The 11,969-nt window shown below is 53.6% G+C and overlaps 3 protein-coding genes across 3 annotated transcripts in view; all 3 read right to left on the bottom strand.

Moving 5' to 3' along the window:
* The window catches only part of LOC112993749 (deleted in malignant brain tumors 1 protein-like), a 231,267-nt gene that overhangs the window by 166,980 nt on the left and 52,318 nt on the right, over window positions 1-11,969 (bottom strand). The window lies entirely within an intron of this gene.
* LOC135324103 (immunoglobulin superfamily member 1-like) lies at window positions 2,720-5,949 on the bottom strand. The gene is made up of 6 exons (XM_064499612.1): window positions 5,178-5,949; window positions 5,068-5,103; window positions 4,568-4,840; window positions 3,938-4,279; window positions 3,504-3,629; window positions 2,720-2,945 (listed from the first exon to the last, which is right to left on the bottom strand). Exons 1-6 carry the CDS (start codon window positions 5,197-5,199, stop codon window positions 2,830-2,832), a joined length of 915 nt encoding a protein of 304 aa, XP_064355682.1. The 5' UTR covers window positions 5,200-5,949; the 3' UTR covers window positions 2,720-2,829.
* Window positions 6,361-10,040, bottom strand: LOC112993758 (uncharacterized). Its single transcript, XM_026117641.2, has 3 exons — window positions 9,731-10,040; window positions 8,809-8,970; window positions 6,361-8,112 (listed from the first exon to the last, which is right to left on the bottom strand). The coding sequence occupies exons 2-3, from the start codon at window positions 8,913-8,915 to the stop codon at window positions 7,599-7,601; spliced, it is 621 nt and encodes a 206-aa protein (XP_025973426.2). The 5' UTR covers window positions 8,916-8,970; window positions 9,731-10,040; the 3' UTR covers window positions 6,361-7,598.

The raw sequence follows: 11,969 nt of genomic DNA, 5'->3' as shown, positions 1-11,969 counted from the left end.
TGCCTGGAGCATGTGTGTCCATATGTGCAGGGTGCATGCCTGCACACCAAGCACATGCCTGGAGCACGCGTGTTTGTATGTGCAGGGCACATGCCTGCACGCCAAGCACCCACCTGGAGCCTGCATGTCCATATGTGCAGGGCACATGCCTGCACGCTGCGCACATGCCTGGAGCATGTGTGTCTGCACATGCAGGGAGTGTTTCTGCATGCAAAGCCCAGCTCAGGAAAAAAAGCTTGGATTCGCTCCAGACAGTTTTATGGACACATGCGCTCATTGCAGGGGATGCTCTTCTGTTTAACCCACATCTGCTTTGCTATAATTAAAGTCAGTTAATAATTTCCGCTCATGTCTAGCGAAGGCATCTTCCCCTTTGCAGATAACTTTCACATCCTAGCAAACAATTTGGATGTCTCCCTCCGGATTAAGCAAACCCACTTCTTTCCTTATTCCTCCTCCTTTGCTCCGGGTTCTTTGCAAGCAAAATTATTTAATGCACCACACAGGCTGAAAAACTCCTTCCATATCCCAGCAGCAGTTTTGGTTTGCCTGTTTTGGAACAATGTGGCATTGCTGACCTTTGCAAACCTTTGCAGGATGTTCCCTGGATCTCCTCTTGGTCTTTCTGATCCTCAGATGTTCCCCTGTTGGAAACACAGTTTATTTGTCGAGCTAGGCTTTGCCCTGAGCTGGCCTCTTGTTCCTGTGTTGCGGTGCTAGTCTGGCCACATTTGCAGTTGGTATCTCCGTGCTGGTGTCACCTCCAGAACACACCCTCACCATTGCTTTCCTGCAGCCACCTTTTCCTGTAAGCTTGTTTCATGGGGAATTTTAATGACTGGTTTATTGCTAGCTGTTTTCACAAGTCCGCTGCCCGTATCGGGTTGCTCACCTGGCTTTCTCTGCCAAGCACGCAACCTTCCACATCACGGTGGCACGCGCCCAAGTGGCTTTCCCCTCTACCGTTCCCCATCTGTTCCTTTTGTTTTCATCTCTAACTTATTTTTCAACAGCAGGAGGGTCCAAACCTCTCATCAAAGCAGATACCCTTAGAATAGGTTACTCATGGTCTTCTCCAGCTTTTTGGATACCTCCAAGCATGGAGCTCCCACAGCCTCGCTGGTCCTTGTTGCAGTGGTGGACCCAGTGCAAAATATTTCGTAGGTAGTAGGAATTTCCCTCTGTTGCATGATGTGCCTGTTGCTTCTCATCCTATGCCTATGCTTCTCCAGGCTGAGCAAACCTAGCTCCCTCAGCTTCTCACTGGACCATGTGTGCTCTAGACCCCTATGACCATCTTGATGGTCTCCACCAGACTCATCCTACTATGCCTGGGTCCTTCTTGTACTGGGGAGCCCCAAACTGGATGCAATGTCTGGATGTGCTCTCACCACCTTGCAGAAAGGGCTCACAGCTGAGTCTTGGTCAACTTGTTCTGCACCAGGACCCCCATCTCCTTTTCTGCAGAGATGCAGGGCGTTGTCCTCAGGGACCCAAAGTTGTGTTTTGTGTAGTCGGTGATTATCTCTGCTCCCTGCATGCAAGTTAATCCTCCAAGTCATAACCAGGAAGCCTTGTGTTCCCTTTCCCTTCTGGCTAAGGGCTGTACTGGTTCCTCCTTTTGCTGAGATGGATGTGCACACCCAGTGAAGGTCTAGCGGTGGCAATGACCTCAAGCTTTTGAACGTGGTGGCTTGTCATCGCAGCTGGAGTTTCCTGGGGCTATGATTTGCCAGCATGTGCCCGTTTCAAGCTATGTTGCTCACACTCTCTTCCTCCAGCTTCACAAGCCTTTCCTTATATAGCCAGGACATGCTGTCCTGTTTTTAGCCTGTTTTGCCCTTTTTTTCCCAGTCTCGGCCCCTAACCTACCTGTGGCCACCTTCCTGCAGCCCCTCTGGTGCTTCAAAGACCATCTGTCCTGGGTGACTCTGATGTCATTGGTGGGCAGAGCTGCTCCAGGGATGGGGTGGTATGACTTGGGCAGGGCTGGGCTCTGGGTAAGAGAGCACTGGCACGGGTTGCCCAGAGAGGCTGTGGAGTCTCCCTCCTTGGAGATATTCAGAAGCCATCTGGACAAGGTCCCGGGTAATGTGCTCTGGGTGACTGCTTGAGCACGGGGTTGGACTGGATTATCTCCAGAGGTGCCTGCCAACCTCAGCCATTCTGTGATACTGTGGTTGAGCTGGGCTAGACTGGGCTGTGCTGAGAGCCCTGACCTCCCCAAGCTGGGATCAATTCCCATTTTGGGGGGGCTGACACGGCACCAAATGCGGTGCATGGACACCTAGCACTGTGTCACCCGTGGGGCATAGGCACACAGTTCCTAGGGTGCTGTCACCTGTTGGGCATGAGCACGTGGTCCTCTGCACAGTTCCTGACCTGCATGAAATGCAGCCCAGGGACCTCCAGGAAGGGGTGTCAGATGGCCTGGGTGCCTGAAACAGCCTGCAAATACAGCTCCTGGGTTGCTCTGTGGGGTCTGGGATGTGTCCCCCAGCTCCTGTCCCTCAGCTGGGGGTGCTGGGCTTGGTGGTGCTCCAGGGAATATGTGTTCCAGCGACCGCAGTTTCTCCTTCCAGGCGCCTGGCTCTCCATCCCTTGCCCCATAGCCCCCTGGTCTGCCTTCATGCCCCCATCCCCAGCTGTGGGAGCCCTTAACCCCTCCTGGATCCCCAAGATGCAAGAGCCAGGGACAACCATGGGGAGCAGCAGAAGATTTAATGGGGCTGCAAAGGGGAGTGAGGCTGGGTCCAGGCAGAGGGGAGCGGGACAGGGACATCCGCCCAGTCTTGTGGGTCTGGAAGGGATGGCCATGGGGGTGCTTGGCTAGAGCCCCTGCCCCTTCTGCCTCCGGCTATGCAGGGCCTCGGCCACGAGGAGCATCAGCAGGATCAGAAGCCCTGCGCCTAGCCCCAGGCGCACAGTGTTGCCCAGGGTGAAATCTGAAGGGACAGAGAAGGGGGGGGGGGGGTTTCACTGGGGGATAGAGGACTTGGTGGCTTAGCCCCATGGAGGTCCCTCAGGATCCAATTACCCTTTCTGGCCCTCCAGGTCCCCTCCCTGCTTGGCCCCCTGCACCCCTGCTGCCCCCCTCTGTAAGCGCTCTCCCCACCCTTTGCACACCCCCACTCCTTTCTGCCACCCCATTGCAGTCCCCAGTTTGCGCCACTCTTCCCCTGCATCCTAAGATCCCCCAGGTCACCCTGCACCCTCCAGTAGCACAAGCCTCCCTGTACCACCCTGTGCTCCCTACCCATCCCTGCTCCACCCACACTGCCTTCATCCCTCACTGCCCCCTCTGTTCCCTGCACTGCCAGTGCCCCCCACCCTCTTGTTCCTCACTGCACCTATTTATCCAGTGCACCCCTCCACTGCCACCATCCATCCCCCCATCACCATTGCCCCCAACCCACCCGTGAGCCCCCCACTACCCCCAGTGACCTCCACAGGGGTCTGGGACCCCATGCAAAGGGGGTCGATGGCTCTGTTTCCCCCCCTACCAATATCTTCATCCCTGGAAGTGTTGGGGCAGGAGGACCCTGTGGCTGGTGGGTGAGGGCCTGTGGTGCTTAGTTTTGGTGATCCCTGGGCTGGCACTGACCATACCTGTGTGGCATCAGGGGATGCTGCAGGAGGAGAAGGTGCATGCTGGGGAGCAGAGCAGGGATGAGATGGGGCAAGGCCCCCTCTACCATCTCTGTCTGCCCCCTCTTCAGGGCTCCTGGAGGGGGCTGTGGGGTCAGACCCCCTGGGGAAGGGGGTTCCTGGTCCAGCCCTGCCATAGTGGGGTGGTCCCTAGGGGGCCCTGGATCCACAGCCCCTGGGGTATTGCAGGGCTAGGATCCCCCTACCCCTATCCCCCTCTGGACACCCCTTGCCCATCCCTGAGGACCATTCCCCATGGTTCCTGGCAGCCCAGGGTGCACAGCCCTACCTGGGAAGAAGGTTGAACCTGACAACGATGACTCCTCCTCCTCCTCCTCCTCCTCCACCACCTCCAGCTCCAGGAAGGTACTGGGGTACGATGACACAAACATCTTGCCTCGGGGACGGTAGGAGCAGCTGTAGGTCCCACTGTCCACCCAGCTCACGTGGGGGATAGAGAACAAGGCCGTGTGTCCCCTGGGAGCCTGGCGCTGGATGGGGGCTGAGCTGCCCTCTCTGTGCAGGAGGAAGGTGGCTCCATGCCCACCCTTGCACAGGATGGTGAAGCGGGTCCCCAGTACCCCAACTGCCCCAGGGCTCGGGAAGATGTGAGGCCGGGGGTACTTGGGATCTGTTTGGGGAAGGGGCAGGTAGTGAGAGATGGGAACCTCACAGCCACCCAGCCATTGCCCCCCCTGTGCCGGTACCCCCCTGGCACTGCCCCCCCTGCACGGGGATCTCAAGGCACTACCTGCCCCATGGGGATGCTCAGGCACAGCCTGCTCCATGGGGACCCCCGGACACTGCCCACCCACATGTGGACCCACCCAGGCACCCTCTTGCTTTCATGGGAGCTGCCCCAGAGACCGCCTCAGGACCCTGGACCCTACCTTGTGTGGTACTGAGCTTCACACCTCACCTCTGAGCACCAGCTCCACATGCTCACTCTCCTCTGGCGGTTCGCCCTCCATCTCATATTGGCACCAGTATCTCCCGGCATCTTCCCGTCTGGCTGCTGTGATGGGGAACTCCGCTGCACCCCGCACCCCATCTCGGTACCATAGGGGATATGGGACCCCCTCCTTGTGGAGGGTGGCCCTGCCACCCTGTCTGGGTGTGTGGCACTGCAGGGTCACTCTGTCCCCCAGGGCCAACTCGTGGCTGGGGCTCAGGGACAGGGATGGTCCTGGCTCTGGAGTAGGGGAGAAAAGAGTGAACTAGAGAAACATTGCTCCCCGGAGAGCCTGAAACCTCCTTTCTTTCTCATCAGCTGCCCTGACCCTCCCTCTGGTATCCCAAGGGGAACAGTGGGGGTGCCCATACTCAGGTGCCGTGGGTTCCAGAGGGTGGCCAGGACCCCCGTGGAGATGGCTTTGGAGAAGGGTCCCAGTGCGCGGCGCTGCCCATGCCCGTACTCACGTGCTTGCACTCTGCTCTGGACCACCAGCCACCAGCCTGCAAGGGACACACAGTGCATCAGGGACAGACCGACGGCCAGCAAGCCCCACTCTTTTCTCCCTGGCACTCACCAAGGACAAGCAGGGGGACCATGACAGGGTGAGGCTGGCCGTGCCGCGTCCCATGCACCCAGGGTGCCTTAATGAGGAACCACACTGGGCTCTGAGCTGACAGGGAGGGAGCAAGTCACATCTCCCTCTGGGTGCTGAGACACTGGGCTTTACAAAACCCTTGCACGTCAGCTCTGTCCTGGGGACAGTCCCCCGTGCTGACTCTCGTGTCAGCATGAGGTGGGAACTCCACCCTGGGGCAAGCATGGTTGCAGGCCTGGAGGGCTGCCGGGTGCTCCTGGGTCAAGAGCAGGACTGCGAGAGGAAGCGACAGGAGGGGAGGTGGCCACCGCCCAGGGATGTGGTTTTCCAGCCTTGTCTTCTGCAGCAACGTGGAGCTGACGTTTCACCACTTCCCCTCCCCGCATGTGCCCATGCCAAGCTGCCCTGCTCCCACCCCTATCCTTTGCTTTCACAAGTCTTCTGCAGCCAGGCAACCTGCCCCCTTTCCAGCCTGTTTTGTCCTTTCTTCCGTCTGTGGCCCCTAGCCCACCTAGGGACACCTTGGCACTGGGATGCTGGGGGCAGAGTGCCTGGCAGCCTCAGCGTGGGTGCAGGCAGAGGGGTCTGCCCTGAGCCACAGCAGGCAGGCAGCTCTGTGGTGGTGTTTGGAGGCATCCCGTGCTCATCGAGGTGCTGGGTTAGCTCAAGACACAACCAGCACAAAGCAAAGGGATCCTCAGTGCCTGGGGGCTCAAGGAATGTCCCAATCATTTTCTCCTTTCACTTGATTTTTAAAGGATTGGTGCTTAGCTAAGCTGGAACAGTCTGGATTTTTTTTTTTTTTTTTTTTTTTTTGGCAGGAAATTGCAGTAGGCACGTTCCTGGCATGCAGGGAGTTCCCAGCAAAGGCCAAAGTGCGTTACATAAGGATCCAGGAAGCTTTAATATAGAGAAAAGTTTTTTCTCCCACTACGGTTCTTAAAAGCCACCAAAACACAGGGAAGACCGAAGAAAATAAATAAATGAGTCATCCAGTTGAGCTGGCTTGGGTCAGCTGCCCTGCGGACAGAGTTTCAAGCTGAACGAATAGCCCTGAAGCCGTAAATTACTGTAAGCAGAGCTTGATAGACTACAGGCAGCACCTTGTGCAAGGGAGAGCGGTTGTCGGTTTGTGTGTGTGCAAGTGACTCACAAGACAGGCTTGTCCTTTAATCACAGTGTTTATTGGAGCTGTTGCGTGCTTAGAAGGAAAAAGCAGCCATGCAGAACAAGGCAGCAGGCATTACTTAAATGAAAAGCAGCAGGCACAAAAGCAGGAAACTGCTATGTGACAAGTGTGGACACCCCTCTCTGGATCTCTACAGGGACACCCCCTCATCTCCATCTGGGCAGTTTTCTTTCAGGTTCCAAAAACAGAACGCTACTGAAAATGTGAGATGTTGGCATCTAGGTTTCCCCACTGTTTTCTTGCTTTCCCTTTGATTAGCACCAACCCCAAAAGAGTGAACAGCAGCTACTGGAAAAAAAGCTTTGTTTGACTTTTCTTTGTTCTTTGCTGTTTCTTAACTCATTAGCTTTTGAAAACAAAGATGAGGATGTTTTGAAAAATGTCAGGGTAAAAAATGGAAATGATTCACATGGTATATTGCTTGCTTCCTTTTGGTGACAGGTGTGGTGAAAAAGGAGTCAGATATACATAAAGATGATAAAAACAAATTTGCGTGTGGACTGGAGAAACTGATTTTCATCTCTGACAAAAATAGCCATTACGACAAACTATGTCGTGGCCCGAAAATGTACTAAATCCAATGTTAAGTCTGCAAGCACCACATCAAAATCACCATAGCCACATGTTGACTGACGCACTTTAAACACATCCTGCCAGTTCAAATAAGCTAAGCAATTTCTTGACAGGTTAGTTTTACACTGTCAGGGTCAACGCTGATGGGGTTTAGTCTGTCTTCCTGCAGCCAGCGCAAGGCTGAGACATTTGACTAATGCGACAGAGGAACCCAGACTTGCTATGCATTAAATTGACTGTGTTTAGGGCAATCTATGCAGCACATACTGCACGGGGAGCATTACCTGACCTGGAGCTCTCTCTCCTCGGACAGGCATGGGTCAGGTTGTGCCTTCCTAACTAGGCTAAGCACTGCGGGCTCTACCCTGACTCCCATGTCCACATGATACTGTTCGAAGCTGGTTCAGGTATGTGCACAGCCAAGATTTGTAAGTGGTGCTTTTGCAGATTGGTGTCAGCATCCCCTCTGTGTTGTTCACCTCATTCACCAGCTGCTGAGCAATTTCCTATTCAGAAAGCAAAAGTAGCCAAGCACAGTGCATGAAGAGTCAATACTCTTTCCACCCCAGAATGAGCACAGTGGCACCCAAAGGAAGTGAGGCCGTCCCCTTTCCTCCGAGCTGCATGCATGAGCGCTTCTATTTCTTCAGGTAGGAGAAAGCTGGAGGGCGCATCTCCTTGGGGAAATCACTCCTGGGATGAGAAGAGTCGTATGGAGCATATTGAGGTGGAGGGCCAGGTGTTTCCTCCAGGAGCAATTTAAGGATAGCTTTGTCGTGGTTGGACATGGTGGCAGAAATCTGGAAACTCCCTGAGGACACAACAATGGAAGAGGCATTTCTATCTAGCAGCTCCTTCCTGTAGGTGCAGGACTGAGGGCGGTCAGAATGCATGGACTTGTAGAGACTCTCCAGGCTTCCACAAATGGCTGTCGTGGTGTAGATCTCCACCGCATACTGTTGGGGGGATATCGTGTTGTGCATAGGGTTGTTGAACATCACCGCAAAGGAGAAGAGGTCGGACTCATACACCAGAAGGCCAGACACCCCCCAGGGGCTCAGCTGCTTTTTCACAAATACGCACGTTTCCCTGGACTGGGGGCTGATGGATGGTGACGGGGGTGTCAGGATTTGACCACTTTGGCAGAAATATCTGCAGGAAGACCAAAGATTGTGGAGACAATTGTAGCATCACAAACTGGAATGTTTCTGCTTCTCTATGCAGGGGAGTGGGGCATTGCTTTTGGCTGCAAGAGAAGCACATCTGACACCTCGCTGGACAGGGGGACAAGGCTGCAAGTGGAATTGAGGCATAAGTCCTGGGAGGGCTGCCTGGTGACAACTTTGTCCCCTCCTCCTTAGCCCCCAGCTGATACAACCTCTTTAGTGCTCCCTCATCCCATGCAGTAGAGTTAGGGCTCAGTGATGCAGCAGGAAGGGCTACAGGGCAGGAGGGATGCCAGCATGTGGTATCCCAGGCAAAACAGCAGACCATGCGGTGACAGCTGGCGGCATGACATTCACCCTCACCACACTTGAAGAGCCAGGGCATCATTCCAGCTTTGCATTTTGTCAAGGTGGAGTGTTTTGTTGCCCAGGCTGTGCACAACAAGGCAGAGGGGCTGTGTTCAGCCACTCCTCTCTTCCCCAGCACCAACCCAGGTCATAGGTGCTTCCTCCTCACCCTGTTTCTTTGTGCTCTGTACAGTTTTTATGATCCCACTCTTCTTGTCACTGCCCCATGCTCATGCAAATTTGCTGCCCTCCCTGCTCCTAAACTTGTGCCTGGGCTTGGCATGGTGAACGCACATGCCTCGTCAAACCAGGGAACGATGGGCATCATACAAACCTGGGCCCACGGAGGGTCACGCGCGTCTTGTTGGTGATCTCAATTCCCACACTCCGGGACTGAGGTACATTGAGGAGGATCTCTTCAAGGTCTCTGCGCTTCTCCATGGTCTAAGGCTGCCAGAGCACAGAGGTGAAGGACAGTTCTGCTGCCTCAAAAACCCTGAGGAAGAAAGGTAGATGGGTCCAGGGGGTCTTGCAGTTGGGCTTGGGGGTCAGGACTCCCACCTCTGCAGTAGATATCTCCCTCAGGACAGACTCTAGCTCAGAGCCAAGTCCCACCGAAACAAGCTGGCACAACTGTTTCTCAAAAATAATGGCAGTGGGGACAGGGCAGGAGAGACAGCAGAAGCAGGGAGAGCTAGTTTGCTCTGATTTCTCATCAGACAAGAAGATTCTCTCGTAGTGCTGAGATGAGACAACAACAACTCAGTTTGGTTACCTGCACACAGGTGCCCAGTGCCATGAGAGATGCCCCAGGGTGCCCGGTCCAGAGGGGGATCCCAAACGTCCCGTCCCATCACATCCCAATCATGTCACATCATATTATATATCATATCATATCATATCATATCATATCCCATAAGATAAGCAGGTGTCTGGGCTATCCCAGGGCATTTCAGAAGGAACAAGGCCACCGCACGGGAACAGCTGAATCTCTCCATGTGGGATGAAACTCCCATTAGAGTGAAGTGTGTTGCACTTCAAGCCATACCTCTACTCACACAGATGCCAGTAGAAACTGCGATATAGACAGCCAAGAATTAGATGTCTTAGTCTGGGGCTGGAATCCAAAAGCATATGTGGGTGAAAGAAGCAGCCCAGGAGAGACAGCAGGCAAAGAGAGATGTCTTGGTATATTCACTTAGACCCCAGCTCTGCCCTCCAAGGAAACACAGAGCAACCAGGAGGGACTCCCTTACCTGATGCTGTTCAGGTCACAGAGGTGGGGAGAAGAAATCTCCTGTCTGGCTCCGTCTCCTGGACCCTGTTGGCTGCAGCAGGAGTCTCCTGGGGCTGCTCTGCTCTACCCTGAGTGCTGCAGTGCAGGAGCTGTTCTCCTGATCACACCCATCCCTGGACAGCTCGTAAGAGGGGAGGGGTGCTGCCGTAGCTGTGGGGTGTTCCCGTGGGATATATAACCCAACACACTGCAGTCACCACCTGCTACAGGTGCCGCCTCTCTCCGCGCTCCCTACGGTATGGACCTGCAGGGCTATAGCTGGGGTACGGATGCTTTCATGTGGGCTGCCCTGACAAGCCATTCCCGTTCGGGGAAGGAGTCAGGGGCCTGGCTGTGGAGCTGTGAGCACCAAAAGCAGAGAAGTGTCTGTGAGCTAGGGCATGTTCCTGTACGGGTCATTCCTTCCTTCAACCAGCTAGGGTAAAAAAGTAGAGGGGAATAGAGCAGCCAGAGCCACCCAATCAAGGCCGGAGATACTGATTTCAAAGTCTGTGGGCGTCACTTCTGACCACAAGCCTGTGTGGTTGCAGTGTCTTGGTTCCTCTGCTGGCATTTACTCTTTGGGAGAGGGGTAGATAAGGAAACCAGTAATTGTGTTTGCTTTCAGCTAAGGAGCTAGCATTTGCTTTCCAGATTACATAAATGTGATTAAACTGTCCAGATAACTGCTAGCTGTCATTACAAATCACCATCTTTCACTGTCTCAGGTAGGTGAAAACACTTGTGGGTATTTTAGCTAATATTCAGGAATTCATGAATGCCCATTTCCCATGCATTTTTGTATCTCTTTTGAGTATTTTTCCCACTTCTGTCTTTCTTTTCTATTTCTTTCCAACTTTCAGGAAAAGTCTTGGTTCTTGCTGTGCTATGGGGGATTGCCAGTTCTCTGTTTATGGGCCACTAACCGAATCTCCCTTTCTGAGGGGAACCTTCTACTTGGAGGTGAGATGATTCAAAGGATCAGGGTGAGCAGCAGAAGGGGAAAGGACGGAGTCTGGCTATCACAGCTGCTCCTCTTGTTCCTTTGTTGCTTTCTGTGGCTTTGTTACTGCCATAGTCGCTGTTGGATTGACTCCAAAACCATTTCCTGGAAGCTCAGCGTGGCTTTTTTGATGTCTGGACCAGCAAGGCTACACTATCTGCTTTCCTGCAGGGGCCTGTCTTCTTCTTCAAGGAGCAGTTCGGGTGCAGCCAGAGGCTAAAGGTGTTTGGAAAGGCCCCTGGTTAAGTGGAGGGCTGTTCTCTTGCCAAGGAAATGGTAGGGGAAGGTAGGAGATGAAAAGTGTAGTGGTTAAAAAAATCACTTTGATAAATGACTACTGTGGAAAATATTTCCGTTTGTTAGAAATGCTCATTCCCCTTCAAAAAAAATGTAAGAAAAATTGAATATAAATATTCACTTCTTCAAAAAAATTGACGTTAGTAGCAGACTTGCTCTTAGTTCCTCCCCATCTTCTTCTGGTTAAACCTTATTATAACCTTTTTGCCCACCAGAACCATGGAAAAAATTTTAAAGTTTCCCTTCCAGTCATACATTTCTCTCCCTTCCAGCCTTTTCCCAGGGAAACACCAGCCTGCAGCTGTTGGAGCACTCTGCAAAGCTCTGGTCCCTGCTGTGCTAGCAGGAATCTCTGCTATCCAGCCCCCCTGGCTATGCAGCAGGCAATAGAGGGGAGGGGATAGAGGAGCTCTCAGCCCTTCCTCTTGCAACACTCTGCACAGACTGCCTAAAAGTTCATTGCACAGCTCAGAGCTTGGAGTATTCGGCTGGGAATGACAGGTTTTGACCTCGGTCTACTGGGTTATTGGCTAGGAATGAGCCTAGCGCACAGGTCTTCCCTTTTGGGGTAACTTACATGACCTCCCCACATGCCCCAGGATGTTTTTGCTTCCTCTATGGCTTGATGAACATGTAAATATACCATGCAGCTCCAAAAGCCTCGCAGAGTCCTCTTGGCTCAAGCCCAAGAGTTCCTGGGATGTGATCAGGTCTTATGAGGTTTTATTAGGCCTGAGATTTGCAGAAGAACTTAGTCTCTGACACTCACTTCCTTCTGTGGTCCAGCCCAAACTGCTCCTTGCAGACAAGCTGGGTTCTTTGCTGCTCTTGGCCTCAGTCTCTGCCGTGTGCTGCCCCAGGCCAATGCTGCAGGAAACTGGCATCTCCAGCCCCTCTTCCTCTTTTCTGCAGAGAGGCA

Source organism: Dromaius novaehollandiae, chromosome 31 (assembly GCF_036370855.1).
Source record: "Dromaius novaehollandiae isolate bDroNov1 chromosome 31, bDroNov1.hap1, whole genome shotgun sequence".
Taxonomy (NCBI): Eukaryota; Metazoa; Chordata; class Aves; order Casuariiformes; family Dromaiidae; genus Dromaius; species Dromaius novaehollandiae.
Note: the sequence above shows the minus strand (reverse complement) of the source record. Positions and strands in the feature narration are given on the sequence as shown.